We start from the raw sequence: 19,505 nt of genomic DNA, 5'->3' as shown, positions 1-19,505 counted from the left end.
AGGAAACGAGTTGAAAATAAATTGGTTTCTAGTTCAATGCTTCCGTAGTAATGCTTTCTAACATGGGAATTTAAAACATCAGCCAAGCATGATTCTGGTGACTGTAAAACTGTTAGTCTTATCATTTATGATGGTCCTAATGTACGAGTAATTATAATGTGCCCATTGCTGATGGTTTTAAACTTCAATAGTTCTTATTTCACAAATAGGGAATTAAGAATTGGCCTTACAGGGATTTCAGAACACTAAAATACTCAAGACCTTCCTTCAAAACTCACTTTGAATGCACTTTATCTGGGGGTATTGACAACAAACCCGAATTAGGGCTTATGACAATACTATGAAGAGAGAGAGAGAGGGATGGAGAGAGTGGGTTTCTATCTACACTTTATACCAACAACACTCATATTTGACATCAAAATATCAACTTAGGCACTGCTACTGATATGACCCTTCGGATGTACATCTATCCAGAAATCGATTTCGTAGCACACACTTGGCTCCCATTTCCTTGGAACTTTACTCTAGCTGCTGAAATATACCTTTGTCACATGTATCAATTTGTCTTAGATAGCTAACTGATATATTCCCAGACCAAAGTTAACCTGTGAAAGCCTAAATTTGTTTCAAGTTGCTTTATTTAAAGCAGCAATTTAAGGTTAGAAGTCTATTTGGTGCCTTTCATATCACTGCTATTTCAATTGCAGAGACACTAAATACAAGAGAATCTTGTGCTGTTAAAAAATATAGTGAAATACAGCCATAAAGTTTCTGCCTCCTTGTCAATCTGTATAGTGTTAACAACTTTTGGTTCCATTGCAACCAGAAATTTGAGTAAGGATTCCAAAATATGCAAATAACCATTCCACTCATAAATGAACATTTGAGTGAAAGCCCTTATAAAGTAGAGAAACACAAGAGAAGCCTCAAGATATGCAAATGTGGAAGTAGTATGGAAGTCTTTCAGGACTTGAAAGATCACAAGAGTACGGTATAAGTATCAAGACAGTACCTCTCCGAAGAAATATAAACCCATCTCTCAAGCATCTTTCTTGGTGTTGCTCTCTCCCAATGGCATTACAGAGGCAACTATAAGTTGATCATTAACTGGACTCTTGCCATTAGAATTTCAGCATCAGCTTCTTGCATCTATAAATTGCTTTTGTCTGTGTTAGTGTCAACCTCCAGACTTTTTTCTAACATTTGATTTTTCAACTTCAGAGCATCATCTGTGTTTCCATTCGCTACAAGTGCATCAATCACTGTTTTGTAAGTGGCACTATCCGGAGTGAACCCGATTTCTAATATTTCCTCTATGAGTTTCCGAGCTTTTTCTATTCCTCCCTTTTTACAAAATGCTTCAATGAAGGCATTGTATATCTCAATATCAGGCTCAAACCCCTTTCCTGCCATTTCATCTTGGACCCTGAAAGCATCTTCCAAGTTACCCTGATTGCAGTGCCCACAAATTACACTCCTGTATGTAAAACAATCATGCTTGAACCCCCTTTTTGATATTTTCCGTAAGAACTTGGTCGCTTCAGCCATCTTGCCACTCTTGCACAATCCTTCTATGATTTTACTGTAAGTGACAGCATCAGGAACAAGATCGTGTCTAGTCATTTCCTCATAAAGCGTTAGGGCTTTCTCTACATTGCCATATTTACAATATCCAGCAATAAGGGTACAATAAGTGAGACAAGTAGGAACCAAAGCCTTCTCAAACATCTGGTCTAAAATAACCTCTGCTTCCTGCATCTTGCCGTTGCTGCAAAGTCCATCAATGAGAGCATTGTAAGAGACAATATCTGGTGCAAGGCCCTTTTGTGTCATTTTGTCCCAAAGAATCCTAGCATCTTGAATGTTTCCTTCCCTACAATGTGCATCCATTAGAATATTGTAACTAAATACATTTCCGACACAGTCAGCTTCTTCCATTTCAGAAAATATCTCCTCAGCAAGCTTCACCTTGTTATCCCTACAGAGTCCCAGCATCAGCATGTTGAAAGTCTTAACATTTGGAATAATTTTACTCTCAAGAATTTCTCTGTACAACTCCAAGCATGCACCTGACCCACTACACACTGCCACGGAATGAAGCAGCATGTTACAAGTGTCCAATGAAGGCAAAAATGCATGGCGCTTAAGACGCTGAAAAACTCCGATCGCCTGATCAATCCTTCTTGCCTTCAAATAAGCCTTGATCAGTATATCAAACACAGCAGGGGAGGAATCACAAACTCTATAAGTCTTGGCAAGAACTTTAAATGCTTGAGAATCTGCATTGTAAGATTTGCTTTCTTCAACCAGAACCTTCTGCATAAAGGATTGTGCAAGACCATGCAATCTTGCTTTTGCAACGATATGAATGACTGTGCAGTAAGTTTCTATTGTGTGCCGGAAATGGGATTGCTTTCCTGCCCATTCAAAAAAACCTAAAGCCAGACGAGTTTTATTTCTTATCTTAATCAAAACTCGAGCCACTTGCTCTGTATTCAGTCCTTGTGGGTACAATCTTTTCAGAAAATTCCACCTGTTCTTGGAACGATGCTCTCTCAACACCCTGCAAACATTATTGATCAACTCTTCTTCTTCATATTCTTTCATGCTCTGCAGTGGTTTGGTATCTACAGTTTCAGGTTCATCTTTTCTTCTAATTTCTTCTTGCCAGCTACTATCATCTTGTAATCTTTGGCAAGTTAACTTGGTCTTTTCGCCCATTGAAAGCATTGAATCTACCTTTACTGCTGTTCTTGAATCGATATCATCCAATTCACTTACACTTCCTTTTTTTCGGTGCATCATTCTGTAAGTATTCATTACTTTTAAACTCGGCACTATCTCCATTGCCAGCACATTGATTCCTCTACTTCTCAAAATCATTGTCATCATAATCTTCCGAACCGAATTCTTTTCCTTCAAAAATATATTACAAAAGCCATGTGGTAGGGACAAACTCAAGAAATATCATCACAAAACCCACCAGCTCTCTCCAATGCTTCAGAGAGCACAACAAAAGCAGTTTGTCATAGGGTTTGACTACATATCAATTAGGGTTTGAAGTTGAACCCTTATAACAACTCAGAATAGAGTTAAAAACCAGCGACCTACAAATTGACTGTAATTCAGCACCCACTGGGATTTGAAACCTGGATTATCTGATTAGATGTCAAAACCCCGTGTACTCTCTAGTTTTCTTCAACTAATGAGGTAACCAAAACAATAAAACTAAAAACCTAATGCTTCAAATTTCCGACATGGATTGTTTTAAAAATCCAGATTTCCAAGTTGGTTTCGGAGATTCTGCAAATGAGGTATACCCATGTCAGAGAAATATGTGGGCATCGTGGTTACATACAATAATCATTGAGATTGGTACCAGTAAAATTATCTGTCAGCTAGATGTCATATGTACGAAGGGAAATGTAAAAATGTTACCGGCATCTGTAAGAACAAAACACTGCATTTCTGCACTCAGGCCCTTAATCCACACATATTTAGCACGCAGGAAACTTCCTTCGACTCCAGTATTATTTTTCTTTCATCAAAAATATGACAGACACATCTGCACAGGGATGTTCCCAAAGACATTTTGATTTAATCATGGATGAAAATCAAATGCGAGATTGTTGGAATATACAAGGAATGCGGGTTTTCAATATTCTTCCAATGGGAAAGAAATCATGATTGCCCACTGCCAAAAAAATTATTCAAAAATATTCAAATATTCAAATCAATAGGTTAAATTTTTAGGCTAATTTTAGGAGTTGTTTAAATTTTTAGCTTGAATGGTTAAAAAAATAGAAATAGAGAAATATTCAAATCAATACGTCAATGTTAGAAGTTGTTTAAATTTTTAGTTTGAATGGTTGAGATTATGGTGTGTTCTTTCATTTATTTAGATTTAATTTTGGTAGAGAGATATGTTGTTAGGTGGTGATAAGGTTAGAAAGGTAGGCGCCTCTATTACAAAAGGGTATTTTAGTGGTTGAGATTATGGTTTGTTATCTCTTTTATTTAGATTCAATTTATGCAAAGAGATATGTTGGTTGGTGGTGATGAGGTTAGAAAGGTAGGTGTCCCTATTACAAAGGATGTCTTTACTCTTGCTAAGTTATAAGTTACTTGTTATGTGTTGACTTGGATGTTGTTAGCACTAGCCTAGGGTTATAGTGGCAACCATCCACTTTGAATCTAGGTCCCCCAAGTAATCACGACAAGTTACTAGTTCCTCTAGGTCTTAACAAAAATATTGCTAATAGAGGAGTTAACTAATATTATTTTATATAACATTTAGGGTTTATAGCTTGGGTGGTTGAATGGACTATTAATCTTGATCCTCACCCAAGTTAATTCCCACAAGTAACATGTTAGCCTCTTGTGATAAAACTAAAAGGATAGATGTTCATGTTGGCATGCCTTGATAATGCTAAAAGGGTAGATGTCCTCCAATGTGCTTCATAATGACTACTCAATTTGATTTAAAATTCCATCCCTACTACATATTGATGAGAACTTTGACAATTCCATCCCTACTACATATTGATGAGAACTTTGACTATCGCACTGACTTTGGCACTTTACCATGAGGGGTTTTGGTCCATTTTAAAATGACGCATATAGTTGAAATTTTGAAAAAATGAATAGACTAGACAAAACTTTATAAACATAGTGAAACAATGCTACAATCGGACTATTCTTGGCCATATTTTTCCAACCATTTTTACTTTAAATATGGCTAAATATTTCGAAGAAAAAAAATGTTAGAATAAAAATTATCATTTTTTGGATTGCAAAATTTGGGAGCAATAGGGGTTTTGGGGAGCTTTGAATCCATCTATATATTCAGAAATACAATTTTAACCATGAAAAAATAAAATTTAACCAAAAATTATAAAACCATATTCTAGTTATGGTTGCTAGAGAAAGTTCAAATTATATAATATTTATACTTCTCCCATTTTAAAATTTTCACTCCTTGACATTAGGGTTCATCTTTTAGGCAATCCATTTATGTCCAAGTTCTTTATGATTTTATTAATCTATGAATATTACAAGGAAAGAAGAGGGATGGATGATCAATTGATCCATTAACAAACATCTAAGAATTAGTATATACATGTTAAAGATGTAGCTTTGCATGAACTCAAGGAGAGGCTAGTGTTAATATGCAGATCTACATCATTGCCAATTTACCCCATTCATCTTGGAATGAGTTAGAGATGGTTTAAGTCCATGATGCAATCAATTATGCTAAAGAGAAGTTCACTCGAGAATTTTCTTAATTGTGGGTGCATAAATATGGTCATTAACAAAGGTGTAAACTTGCATAATCATCACAATGGATTGTGTATTATTAAAAACAATGACATATCAAAGTGGAAAAATAATGATGTCTCATAGATGTGTTATTAATCGTACTCACATAGTTATGGCACTAATGTTCAATGGCACAAAGAGCTAGTTTAGTTGCACTAACACCTTATTATGTTGACTCAATCTATTAACCCTTATCATAGGTGTGCAAAACAAAACAATGCAAGCATGTTGACATAGATGGATAGTGCAAGAGATAGTGATGTATGAAACCCTAATGGTGGTGATGAATCATCTTGCTCTCTTTTTCTCTTTCGTTTCCCAATTTTTTTTGTACATATATCTAATTCGAGATAAAGCAAATAGGTAAACAATTCGCTTTGGATTCACTTACTAGATTATATATTCACCGTGCTTTAAGAATTGAAATTGGTTAGTAATGGGTTGATAGATTGACAATGAGTCATTGGAAAGACTCATGTTGTTCATATTTGAGTCCTCGGAAAGTCTCATTGTTCATATTTCATTGTAAAATTTTATTTCATTAAGGAAAATGTGGAGTTTAATTTGTCTCCATCTCTATCTCACCAATATGGGTTTTATTGTTTGATTCAATCCTATCTTTGTTAGTTATGTAATTTGTCACACCATAAAATTAATAGGCACCATGTATATCAATTTAAACTTGTGACTCATTTTTTATATTAGGGGATGGAGCATGGACTCCCAATCTGAAGATGTTCGATTAGTATATTAATCAGAAGAGCCTACAAAGGGCATTTGAATCTTTGAATACAAAATCTATATTTCAAATAATTTCTTACTAGATGTTAACAATGGTTCACTTTTTTAGTGTCATAAGGCGAAGAAGGGAAGATTATGGAGTTCACAAGGCCTTTAGATAAGCAAGATCTAGTGGATAATGGTGATGTGAAGGAGAGTTATTAGGAAGAAGGCAAGGATATCATATGTTTCACAACAAGGGTTGGTATGAATGTATAGTTTGGCACAAGGGGTATCAATGTGTATGACACTTGTTCCAATAGAATTAGGGGTACTGCTCATATGTAGTGTTCTTTAGAAGAGTCATCAAGTCAATGTGCCCAAGCAAATATACCCTCAAATAAGCTTAGTGTTTCAAGTAACTTATCTAAAACTTCTAAGTTGGTCCATGACAAAGAGGCAATAAGGATGTTGATTATGGTTTTGTAGGACGTAATCTAGATCTAGGTTTTCTTATATACTACAACCTTCTAATTCATAAGGAGTTTGTATTTGTAGTGGTTAATAAATAGAGAAAGGGAGAAGGGTTATATAGAAGGGGGGAGGTGTCAGGTCGATTGTTGGAGAAGGCATTCACATGGATCAAACTTTAAATTTCTTCGAGAAAACTCTAATTATAAAAAAAATTAGGAAGGTAGTTGGTGAAGGAAACCTTAAGCAATTGGCTACAAGTCAAATGGGCATTAGTGATTGGATATGGTATGACCTTTCACCTTCTTTTGCAAGGTTGGATGATATTTGTGTTTACTCAAAGGTAGATGTAGATGTGATTCTTAAAGGCACATTGGTTTGGAGTTCTGGTCTTTTGAACCTTAAACTATGTGTTACCCATGTTTTTATTCTAGATTGGAGGTGCTTTTTATCATACCCATTTGGGTTAAATTCTCAAGTCTCCTAGTGGAGCTCTAAATTTATAAAGTACTTTCACTACTAGGGAACTAGCTTGGTAAGACAATTTTCTTAGACCAAAAATAAAAATTTCATTATAGGCAATATGTTGACAGAGATTTGGTGGAAATTGATACTTCAAAATTTCTATTTGAGAGCTTAGATATTGTTTTTGGTGATAGGCTATTTACACAAATATTATATTATTCAAATGTGTCATTTAGATGTATATGTTTCCATCAATGTGGCCATAGATTACATGATTTCACTCAACCCTTTAGAAAGTTCATTTGGATGAAGAAGTTGGTTTTGAATTCAAAGGGTCTTGAGATAAAGGCACATGGCAATGAGTCTATGGGTGGTGTTTATTTAGAGATGGGTGTAATGATTGTTGAAGTTCTAAGGAATATTATTGTGGAGAGAATTAGGTAATCAATAATTCTATCAAAATTGAATTGATACTTGGCCTACCAACATTATCACTATAGCATTCAAGGTTTGATCTAGAAGTTCAAAATGTGCCAATCTCAGAGCCAAATAGTGTTTCAATTGGTGGTGCTAATGAGCATCTTGGATTTGAAGGGATTGAGGATGTGGTGAAATGGACCACTCCTATAAAACTAAATTATTCTAGTAAGTGCATTATTATTTTTGATATTCAATTACTTAAGCATGATATCTTGGCCAACTCCAGCTAAGAGTTCTAAATCCTTTCATGACTATTCTAACAATAAACATAAGGGAAAACTTAGGGGGTTGTGTTTTGGTTCTATTTTGGGGAAAATATATGGGTCTTATTGTTATATAGTGTTGTCGTTGATGTCAAAGGTGTTGTCACTGGATGTCAAATATCATTGATGTCATAAGTGGGTTCAGGTAGATTGTTAAAGAGATTTATCATTGATGTCAAACGTGGTTTAAGGTCAAGGATGGAGCATATATTTGGAGCAATTTTTCCTACAAATATTAGCTTAGATGCTTTTTCAAAGTGAATAGTAGGATAGCCCTCTAAAATACCTTTCCAATGGTATGTGGCACTTAGAAAAACTCTCAAGGAACAAGGAGTTAAGGCATTTTGAAATTAAGGCAGTTTTAGGTTGAAAATTTAGCTAAGGCAAAGAAGTTCAGGCAATTTGGGCTCTGAATCCCCAAACCGATGTGGGACCCAGTTCAGGACTTTGGGATTTCAGGAATTTGGGTGGATTCGATAGTTCACGAGAACAAAAGTCCTGACCACTGAACCCCCAAATAAGCATGGGACCCATCCGGAATGAGACTTGTTGTTTGGGCCTATTGGGTTGTTCAAGGGTGTAATGAGGATGATGTGGTGCACAAGTGGTAGTGACGTGGCATAATGACATCAACAAATTGAAGTGACACAATCCGTACAGAATGGCACATGGCATGTTGTTTTGGCACTTTTTTAGTGGCCAAGTGGGCCAAATACAGGTGACACGTGTCACCACCTAAGACCACCACGTAGCCCAGATGATGTCATCAGGACAATAGTATGATGATGTGGTAAAGCTTTGGAAATCGCGCTAGGGGGATATGTTTGCGTGTAATTTCCAATGTTGATATTTTTATTGAAAACGGAAAATAACATAATAGTGGGACCCGAAGACAGAGTTTTTTGGGTGTTCGAGCTTTCAGGGTCATTTGTGCAATAAAGGAAAGAGTCTCAAACCCCAAACAAAAGTTAATCCCTTGAAGCGCTAAGGTGTTGGTCATGGATTGTGGTTCCATGGACAAAGAGCTAAAGGCTTAGGGTGTGTTAAAGAAAATTGGTTCTCAAAGAATTCAGAGGAGGATTTAGCGCATTATGCCATATTTGGTAGTTTAGTAAAGATGGAGGAAGTGTTAACTACAAGTTACAACTAGTGTGGCGGTTAATGAATTCCGTGGAGAAATTAATTCAGTATGCCATATTTGATCGTTTACACCATATTTAGTGCTCTACTAAATTTAGAATTCCTACTAAACTATGTGAACACCAAAATTGTTTTAAAACAACAATTAAATGCAAATAACACCTTAGAATAATATGCAGGGTATAAAATTGGATTGTTCACATGCATAACTCATATATAAACAAGTTGAACAACAAGATAAAAAAAGTAATTAAAGAATTGATTGAGCTGAAGTAAACTAATTGTTTAAACTAAAATTAGCAGCTCTAATTCTTTATAAGTAGAAAAAATGATATACACATATAGACATATAGCAGCGTATGAGAAATATGTAGCATATATTGCATTGGTGATTGAGGTGTGTGTCAAGATTGTAGAGAATGCATTGGTGATTAGAAGTGTTTTATGAATTTATGTAGATGATTGAGTGAGATTAATAAAGAATTTAATGTGCAGAGAATGCATTGGGTATGAGGAAGATGTGTTGATAGAAGGTGTGTATGATAGCATGAGAGCTTAACATAGAGCAACAACATTTTTATGAACAGACATGTGTGGATCTAGTTTGAAAATGTAAGAAATAGTGGTATGCAGGTTCAACAAGTTGGTTCCTACAAATCAAGAAGTCAATGCTTCCATCTAAGTGGGTGTCTAAAGACTAACTTGGGGGTTGGTGCCTGTTCAAGTGGGTGCTTGCAAAATCAATGTGTGGGTGCTTCTTATAAGTTGATCGAATATCTGTCAAAAGGGAGTGGTTGCTCCCTGCTAGTGGGTGCTAGCAAAACACATTAGGAAGTTGGTGCTTCCTGTTGGCGGGTACCAACAAAATAAATCATAGGTTGGTGCTCCTTTCAGTAGGTGTCAATAAATTAGGAAGTTGTTGCTTCCTTCTAGTTGGTGCTAGAAAACATATTGTAACATCAAGTTGGAGATTGCATTTAGAAAATGAATTATAAAGAAGATTGGTGGTTTTTATCTGGTGTCTCTATGCATTGCATATGTAAATTATAGTGTTGTTGTATGATTCCTATGTTGATTTATGATGCTACTTACATGAATTATTGCTAAATAAATTGGAAAGTATACATTAGCAATAGTTGTTTAATTTGGTCATAATAGTGATTCACCCCCCTCTCAGTATTAACCTGGTTTCTAACAATTGGTATTAGATCTTGGTTCCTTTAAGATTAGTCTAATTGTTGGAAGGAAGATCAAGGAGCACAATGAACCAAGATTGGATTACTTCAGACATAGTCCCATTTTTTAATGGATCACATTATAAAACCTGGAAGGTAAGAAGGAAAGTTTATTTAATGGCTCTTGATTTGGATGTATGGTTAACTGTAGAGTACGTAATAAAATACAAGGAGTACAATATGAAAGCTAAGGAGGCAATCTTGAAAGGGTTGTCTAAGTCAGATTCTAAAAAGGTGATCTATTATGAGACCACAAAAGAGATATGAGATGAGTTGCAGTGCATTTATGTTAAAGGTACTCAAGTTGTGGGTGATATCAAGAATTCCTCTATGAGGGATGTAAAACACAAATATTCAAGGAAGATTAAATATCAAGAATCAAAACAAGAAAATGGCTAAGTTGTTGATCACCACTCAAAGGATACTAAGGAGATGCAATTTTCAAGTAAGTTGTTATTCTATTATTAATCTAGATTGAATCATTATATTTTATTTCATCCATATTGATGCATTTAGAGTGGAAAAAGTGAAGGAATAAGCTCACGGGACCGTTTTTATCGGCAGAACCCAGTTTGGCAAAACAAGCTCTGAAACCATTTGGGAGTGTTTTGAGGCATCAAACGAAGTTTTTTGGGGATAAAACTTTTCTGCATTAGTGTTGCACCTTTTCATTTTTTTCTACACACAGATATATTTCCAACGACACAAGAAGTGCGTGAATCAGAGTCTATGTGCGAAAGTTATGCCACTTAGAAGTTAACCTTTCTGTTTTCACCACCATGGTTCGAGAGAATGTCGTTTCAATCCCCATTATTCATGGAAAAGGGTCTAGCCATGTAATTGTGATGTAAAAGACTCTAGGAGAGTCTATAATGTAACTTTGGATAAGAGTTGAGGTAGTCAAGCTTAACCACTAGTAGGCTATCGGGTTACGTTATAACTGGGCCAATAGGAGGAAGAGGCATTCCATTCTTTCAAGTGCATTTATTCCATAGTTAGTCAAAATATACAAGATGGATAGGAGGTTGAGCGCATAGAGAAGATTTTTGCACTGTAGCATCCCACAAGCCACAGGCCATACTTCTTTGTACCTGTAGCCATATTTCCAGACAAAGAAAGAGAGCGGAGCGACCTCATCTTCCAGCTGGGTTTTCTCCTGAAAGGGTTTCCTAAAGAATATTGATTGTCTTATGTGTGTGTGAGATTTTATTTTGTCGTTCTCTATTTTTTTTTTATAATTTCCATTCACATGCATGCACTAATTACAATAAAATATACAGATCTAGAAATTTAATAAAACTGTAATAGTGTAGAATTTCATATTTTTAATATAATATTCTCATATGTATTGTGATGAATTGTCCAATGGAATATCCACAACAGTTTACAGATCAATTATAATTGTAGAAGAATAGGTCATCTATATTTTAGATATTCATTTGCAATTTCTAATAAAAAAAGATTGTTATACATCTAATAATTGTGGAGAAGGACCTACACTCATAGCAATAAAAGATCTAGATACTACTCATGAAGATAATGGGTACACCTCTAGTAGTGGGGAAGAAAGAATACCTCACGTGTCTACAAAAGAAGTCTTAGACTCATAAAGGGAAGATGATATTAAGGAAGTTAAAAATGAAATAGAATTCAAATGTGAATCTAGTAGTTCTTTTGATGAATTAAAATATCTTAATGAGAAGATATATTTTAGAAGAAAACTTATATCTTCTTTTGAAGAGATCAAGAAGCTTACATCCACAAATCAGAAGCTTGAAAGGAGTTCTAAAATCTTGGATGAGATCTTCAGCGACCAAAGACCCCCTCATGTTAAGGTCGGTTTGGGATTTGAAGGTCAATCAATTTTAACAACAAATATAAAGGTAAAACGACCCATCAACTTCATTGAGGCCATAAAAGGAAAAGACAACAAAATACCTATAGAGACTACAACTCAGCATCATAGAGAAACTAGCAATTTGTCTCATAAATAGTTATAAGACAAGAAATCCATTAATTTTGTTGATGTAGTCAAAGGGCTAGACAACGTTATAGTCACAAAGAATTTAATGCAACAACAAGAAGACAAATAGTCTTCTAGCAATGAAGCTAAAGATAAGTTTCCCCTCAATTGTGGTAAAGAAGGTCATTATGCTTCTAAGTTTCTAGAAAAGAAGAATCAATAGCAAAGAAATGGAGGCAAAAATCATTAGCGGAAGAGGAAAATAAACAAAGTGTTTTAGCTACAACATGGAATTGCTCGAGGCAGGTAATTCAAACAACCATGATGATAATATGAAGAAATGACTGAGATCCTTTCTCCCTCAAGGAAAGAATATTCAAAGATGAAATGTATACGAGAGCATGCATTATTCCAAGGAATGGATAAATTAGCAGTAACAAAGGATATGGTGAGAATATTGTTAGGAATTACAATTCCTTTTCTCCTCTTGTAAATTGTGTTGAATGCTACAAGTGTGGAAATCATGGGCACTAAGCAGCTAAGTATAGACATGGAAAGAAAAGACCTCCTTCTCAGAACAATGAAAATAGAGGCATGGATCATATAAAGGACTAGCAACGATATATTTATTATAGAAATAAGGGAAACACACTAAAAGGAGCAAGAAATCAACAGAGATTTGATTTCCATAGGAAAATTAATAGATCTGATTTTGATATTCCCATGGTGAATCTCTCTAAAGTTATCAGTTGCAATAACCATCGACCTTAAAAAAGAAAAATATGCAGAAGCTTTGTTAATCCTCCATCACATAACAAGTAAAATGCAAGCACATTGAAATGGAGAAAAAAAGGAGATATGAAATTTAACTCCATTTGGTAAGAAAAAGAATGACTAGTGGCATATATACCATAGATGCTCAACTCACATGGAAAAATGTTATAGAAGTGAGTTCCTTGGTTTCTTAATAACATCCAAACAACAAGTAAAACTTACTCAAAGCAGGCTATCATAAGAAGGTAATCCCGTTATCAAGACTCAACATACCAAGGTGTGGAAGAAAAGGAAAGATCATCTACTTAGGGAGAGCATAACTCTAGTTTTTCTTCTTTGAAAAAAAGAGCATGGCTTGAAAGTGAATCCAAAAGGGTTAGATGTAGGGAACAAAGAAGAAATATATAGATCGTTGTATCTGAAGGTTTGAGTTAGCATAGTCTGAGGTGGAGATTTGATTCATCAACATTTGATGTTATATGAAGAAACTACATTAGGCATGAAAGCAAGATCAAGTCCGTAGGATTAGTTCTCTAGTAAAAGAAAGAAGGCAAATGGCTAAAGGTAAAAAATAAGTGTTCACAGACTCAAATGGAGCTACACTTTCAACAATAGAAGGCATCATCCAATTGTGTGTGTTCAAGGGTACGATGGAAGCATGTGATCTATAGATTGTGATTGTGGCATGTGTGTGTGATGGTGAGTCGAATAAAGCATTGCTTTGCATATGCATTAGAATTTTTTGCACTAGTGCACTATCAACATGAAATCTCGTTGTATGAATGATGGTCACAATCCTTTCTTTATTCTGGTATGATCAAATGATGGCCGCATAATAAAGATATATATACTCCTATTGGAAGTCTTGAGTATGTTGTCCTTAATCGACATCAAAGAACCCATCGTATTAAATGATGTCTATTTTGTCGACAATGCAGACTTCTGATCTAAGTGTGATAAACACTAGCTCATGTATTGGATAGTCAAAATTTGGATCATTGGTACAATTGGTATCAATATTTAAAGAAGCAGTCCCTATCTGGAGTAGCTTGTTCTCAAGAGAAGAAAATATTAAGGCGATGATGGTGAGTTTGCCTAGAGGAAGTGAGAATAATCTCACAAATAGAAACAACAGAAGTTGTGCCATTTGCAGGTATAACAATCAATACAAATTTGTTTTGGTAGAGGTAGAGTGATTAGTCATTGGGTCATTACAAGCAATTCAATAGGCATATAGTGTCAAGAACTAGATGAATATTCAAGAGAGATAGTATATGTTCAGGGGGAGCATATCAAGCATATCTAACACTTTATAGAATTTAGCAAGGATATTTGAGCATTGATGAGTTGCAAGAATTATTATCCCTTGAAATTGATGTCAAAGAGGGAAAGGTTATCCTCCTTGGAGAATTGAAAGGGGTATCTAATAACAAGAGGTATGTTTACTAATTCATGGCTTACATGTGCTTTTGGGAAATTCATTGTAATTATAGTTGAGAATGGATAGCAGATATGTGGCTAGATCTTAAATATCAATATTGGAAAGAGAAATAGATGTTTCCCTTTGTCATTGATGTCAAAGGGGGAGAAATAAATTCAAACATTGCATAACTTTTTAGAAAGGGGGAGAAATCGACAAACATTGCAACATTGGTAGAATATGTTATGGACAAGGGGAGAATAAGTAGCAAACATTAAAGGAGATACTTGAAGGAGCAGAAATTGGTATAGTCCTTGATAGAAGGAGAGGTGCTTCTTAGGATAAAAGGGGGAGAATGAATATATCAACAAAATGTTGTTGACAGAGTTGTCCTATTTCCATCAATGAATCTTACATAATTATCTTTTATGATTGGTAGCAATGTTTAAGTGTTGTCATCACTGCCAAAAGGGGATTGTTAAAAAGTGTTGTCATTGATGTCAAATGTGTTTCCATTGGACATCAATTATCATTTATGTCATAGGTGGTTTCAGGTAGATTGTTTAAGGGAGTTGGCATTGAAGTTGAAAGGTGGTTTAAGTTCAATGAAGAAGCATACATTTGGAGCAATTTTTACTACAAAATATCAGTTCAGATGCTCCTACAAAGTGCATAGTTGGATATCCCTTTAAAAGAACTTTATAATAGTATATGGCACTTAGAAAAAATCCCAAGGATCAAGAAGTTAAGGAATTTTGAAGTTAAGGTAGTTTCGAGTTGAAAAATTGGCTAAGGCAAAGAAGTCTAGGCCATTCGGGCCCCAAATCCCTGAAACGATGTGGGACCCAATTTGAGACTTTGGTTGTTCAAGTGGATTTGACAATTCACATGAACAAAAGTCTTGACCCTGAACCCCCAAACATTCATGGGACCTATCGTGAAAGAGACTGGTTGTTTGGGGGTGTAGATGAGGATGACGTGGTGCCTAGATGGTAGTGACATGGCCTAGAGACATCAACAATTTGACATGGTACATTCCGTATAGAATGACATGTGGCATGTTTCTTTGGAATTGTTGGGTGGCCAAGTGGGCCAAGTCCAGGTGACACATGGCACCACCCAAGGTTGCCATGTATCCCATATGATGTTAGCATGATGACAATATGATGATGTGGTATAGCTTTAGAAATCACGCTAGGGGGACATGTTTGCATGTAATTTCCAGTATTAATACTTTTATTAAAAACGCCAAATAACATAACAATAGGACCTTAATACAAAGTTATATGTGTTTTCGGGCCTTCGGGGCCATTTGTGAAGCAAAGGAAAGAGTCTCAAACCACAAATAATAGTTAAATCCCCAAAGCACTAACGTGTTGGTCAAGAATTGTGGTTCTATGGACAAAGAGCTAAAGGTTCAGGGTGCGTTGGAGAAAATTGGCACTCAAAGAATTTAGAGGAGGATAGTGCATTATGCCATATTTGGAAGTTCACTAAAGATGGAGGAAGTGTTAACTACAGCTAAAGTGGCAGTTAATGAATTCAGTGGAGAAGTTAGCACCATATGCCATATTTTTGCAATTTATACCATATTTGGCACTCTGCTAAATTTAGAAGTCCCACTAAACTGTGTAAACACCATATTTGTTTTAAAACAATAGTTAAACACAAAGAACACCTCAAAACAACATGCGGGGTAAAAATTGGATTGTTCACATGCCAAATTAGATATAAATAGGTTGAACAACAAGATAACAAAGTAATTCAAGGATTGGTTGAGTTGAAGTAAACTAATTGTTTAAACTAAAATTAGTAGCTCTATTTCTTTATAAGCAATAGAATTGATATACACATATAAATATATATCATAGCACTATAATTATGTAGCAAAGATTGCATCGGTGATTGAGTTGTGTGTTAATATTGCAAAGAATGCATTGGTGATCAGAGATGTTTTATGAAGTGATGTAGGTGATTGAGTGCGCTTAATAAAGAATGTGTTTATGAAAAGAAGGTATTGAGCATGAGGAATATGTACTAATAGAAGGTGTGTATGAAAGCATGAGAGTTCTAGCAAAGAGAAACAATATTTTTATGAACAAACATATGTGGATCCAGTCTGAAAATGAATGAAATAATGGTTTGCATGTTCAGTAGGTTTGTTCTTGCAAACCAGGAAGTTAGTGCTTCCAAGTGGGTGTCTGAAGAATAGCTTGGGAGTCGGTGCCTCTGCAAATGGGTGCTTCTTCTAATTTGATCAGATGACTACCAAAAGGGAGTGGTTGCTTCTTGCTAGTGGGTGTTAGGGAAACACATCAGGGTGTTGGTGCTTCCTGTTGGTGGGTTCCAGCAAAATAAACCAGGTGTTGGTGCTCTTTTCAATCAATGCTAATAAATTAGGAAGTGGTTTCTCCCTTCTAGTTGGTGCTAGAAAACATATTTAAATAGTAAGTTGGAGCTTGCATTTACAAAAGGAACTATAAAGAATATCGGTGGCTTTTATCCAGTGTCTCTATGTGTTGCATACATAAATTATAATGTTGTTATATGATTCATGTGTCTATTTATGATGTTGCTTATATGAATTGTTTCTAAATAATTTTGAAAGTATAAATTAGCAATAGTTGTTTAATTTGGTCATAATAGTGTTTCAACCCCTCACACCCCCCCCCCCCCCCCCCCCTCCCCCCCCCTCTTAGTATTATCTTGGTTTCTAACTCTTATACATCTCCACATACTTTGTTTAAAAACTCAAGGGGTATCTCTTCAATTGATCTAGATAAGGAAGACTTGGAATTAGGAGGGATATTTTTAGCTAGAATAGATGGTTGTTGGGATTTTTGACCTAAGAAATCTGGCCATGATGAGAAGATTGCTAATGGGTTGGGAACTAATCATTTGTAATGACCCCAGGTTAAAATTTCATGTAATAAAAGTTAATAAAGATAAAATAAGACCAAGGTCACGGGACACTTATTCCAAGCTGAATGTTGGGAAAAATATCCTAGTGGGCATCACTTGTTGTGTTTATGGCTAAGGGGAAATTGGAAAAGGCAATGGCAAATGCTTTGAAAAGGCAAAGAGGAATTAATTGGAATTTTATTTATGGAAATAAAGGAAATTTGGAGAAAAGGAGGTGAAAGGTCACAAGTTGCATGTGAGGAGGAAATTGAAGGAAAACAATGGAAATTGAAGAAAATAGAGGCCTCAATTATAAAAAGGCTTCTAAGGATCAGTTCACGATTTTTTGTTAGTTTGGTTTTGGAGTTAGTCTCAGTGAGGAGAAGAGCACCAAGAGGAGAAGGAAAGCAAGCAAGGAAATGAAGGAGAATGAAAGAAAAGGAAAGAAAGGATCAAGCAAGGAAGGGTTGGACCAAGAAGCTTCAACATTAATACTTGCAAGTAACATATTTCATGTATGGTTTCCTAGTTGGTTTTTGCATGCATGGAATATGCATGTGTATTATGGTTTTTTTGTTGTCGGTGGCATGGATTTTTCTAGGTTTTAACAGTGGTTTCAACCTTGCCTTGCCATTTTTGAATAGCCATGGTGTGATGGGATTCTTTCTCGGTTGATTTATGGATTGTCAGGAGGTTTTGGATTTGGGTGAGGTCGTCTCAGGAAAATCCCAAGGGTTGGGGGTGGAGATGGTTTTCTCTGGGAAGCCCTCAACAGGTGGGTGGAGATAGGAAAATTCCTCTAGGAATCGTGAAGGAATTTTGAGGCACCCAAGCTTGCTTTGGTTTTGTGATCTTGGAAGGTTTAGGTGAGATCACAGTATGGTGAAGGTGGAGGTGGTTTAACCTCTGGATTCCCTTGGTTGTTTATGGATGGTTTTATCCCATGAGATCCCACATTCATGCTTGGAATATGGCACGAGGGTGATTGGTTGAAAGAAGTATTTGGTTCAGCCCAATCTATGGTCGGGTGGTACGTGGAAGTCTTGACTTGGTTGGATTTTTCTTATGGTTAATAAGAGCTAAGTTCCTCTTGTTTTGATGAGTAAATGTACTTTTTATAATGTGGCTTAAATTATTTTTCTATCATTGTTATTTATTTGGTTATATGTTAGTTATAAGCATAGTTAATTGACAGATATAAGTATGGCTCTTTTCACACTTCACTCAATGAATGTCTGGTTAATGAATGTATGACCTAACTGGTGTTATGACAGCTATTGTGAGAAGGCATAAACCCTTATTTTTAAATCTCAGATAAGTTTTCAAATCCTTATGTTCAGATATGTATTCATAACTTGTAGCTTGCATGTTTACCATTTGTTTAACGGAATGTCATTCCCAATTGGGAGAAGTTAGGTCAAGTCATGGTTCAAGTTTCGATTCATAAGATTTGTTTCTATGTCATTTATCATTTCTGGAAGTTTCAATGAGTTCTGGGCAAAGGCCTGAGTCCTAGCCTTGAAAAAGTGGCTCAGAATTCAAGGTCGTTGGCATAGAACTGACTGGAAAAGTCCACAGTCACATGGAGGTAGGCTTATCAATGTGACTGGAGGGCTACAATCACTTGCATGCCTTGGAAAGGGAGTGAATGGGGCTCTAGGTTAGTGAAAAAGAGAGTCATTTTAGGGGTCGGACACCTGGAGGGGTTGGGTTGCTCTTGGAGTTCTTGTAGCACCTAAGGGAAGTCAGTAAGGTCTTAAGTTGTCAACTCCATTTCCTTAAGGTAATTTAGGAGGTTGAGTCTTATCATAGTGACCCTCAACTCATGTTTACCTCGAGAAAACTGGTGGAAGTGGGTAAATGTGGGAGGTGACGGGTTACAAGGTGGTATCATAACATGGTTCAAATACTTGAACTAGATGGACTAAATGCAAGTTTTTATTCATGCATTGTCATCGTTAAGGTTGTCATGCATGAGGTTATTTCATGTATTTTATGTGATCATGATGTTATTGGTATGTTAGGATGATGATGTGTTGGTTGAGATAGAGCAAGAGATGCAGATCATCAAAGCGAGGTTGCAACACTGGACCTCAGGGTAAGAGCAGACCATCATATAGGTTTGTATGTTTGGCATGCAGGTATGTGGTTAATGGTTGTTATAATCATTAGAGTTACTTATATGCTTTTCATTCTATTGTTGTCATGATTACATGTATGATAAATGCTAGTTGATCAGTGTAGTCATATGCACATGTGTCAAATAGTCATGAATGATAGTAACCTGTTGTTGTATGCATTGTGGTCATATGCCTGATGATTATGGTCATTGCAGTTGAGGTATTGATGTTATT

General features: G+C 35.8%; 1 protein-coding gene across 1 annotated transcript; it reads right to left on the bottom strand.

Annotated features, from left to right (window-relative positions):
* Window positions 1–717: 717 nt before the first annotated feature.
* On the bottom strand, window positions 718–3,680 carry LOC149186602 (uncharacterized). Its single transcript, XM_089411066.1, has 2 exons — window positions 3,439–3,680; window positions 718–3,303 (listed from the first exon to the last, which is right to left on the bottom strand). The coding sequence occupies exon 2, from the start codon at window positions 2,890–2,892 to the stop codon at window positions 1,150–1,152; it is 1,743 nt and encodes a 580-aa protein (XP_089267192.1). The 5' UTR covers window positions 2,893–3,303; window positions 3,439–3,680; the 3' UTR covers window positions 718–1,149.
* Between the last annotated feature and the right edge of the window lie 15,825 nt (window positions 3,681–19,505).

The sequence above is a fragment of the Pinus tabuliformis genome, chromosome 3_1 (genome assembly GCF_031772625.1).
Source record: "Pinus tabuliformis cultivar Carrire ecotype Pingquan chromosome 3_1, CPIR1, whole genome shotgun sequence".
In the NCBI taxonomy this organism is placed as follows: domain Eukaryota; kingdom Viridiplantae; phylum Streptophyta; class Pinopsida; order Pinales; family Pinaceae; genus Pinus; species Pinus tabuliformis.
This window is presented reverse-complemented; position numbering and strand designations above follow the sequence as displayed.

Coding starts and splice junctions, on each gene's coding strand:
- LOC149186602 (XM_089411066.1), bottom strand. CDS start 2,892: ATGATGACAATGATTTTGAGAAGTAGAGGAATCAATGTGCTGGCAATG.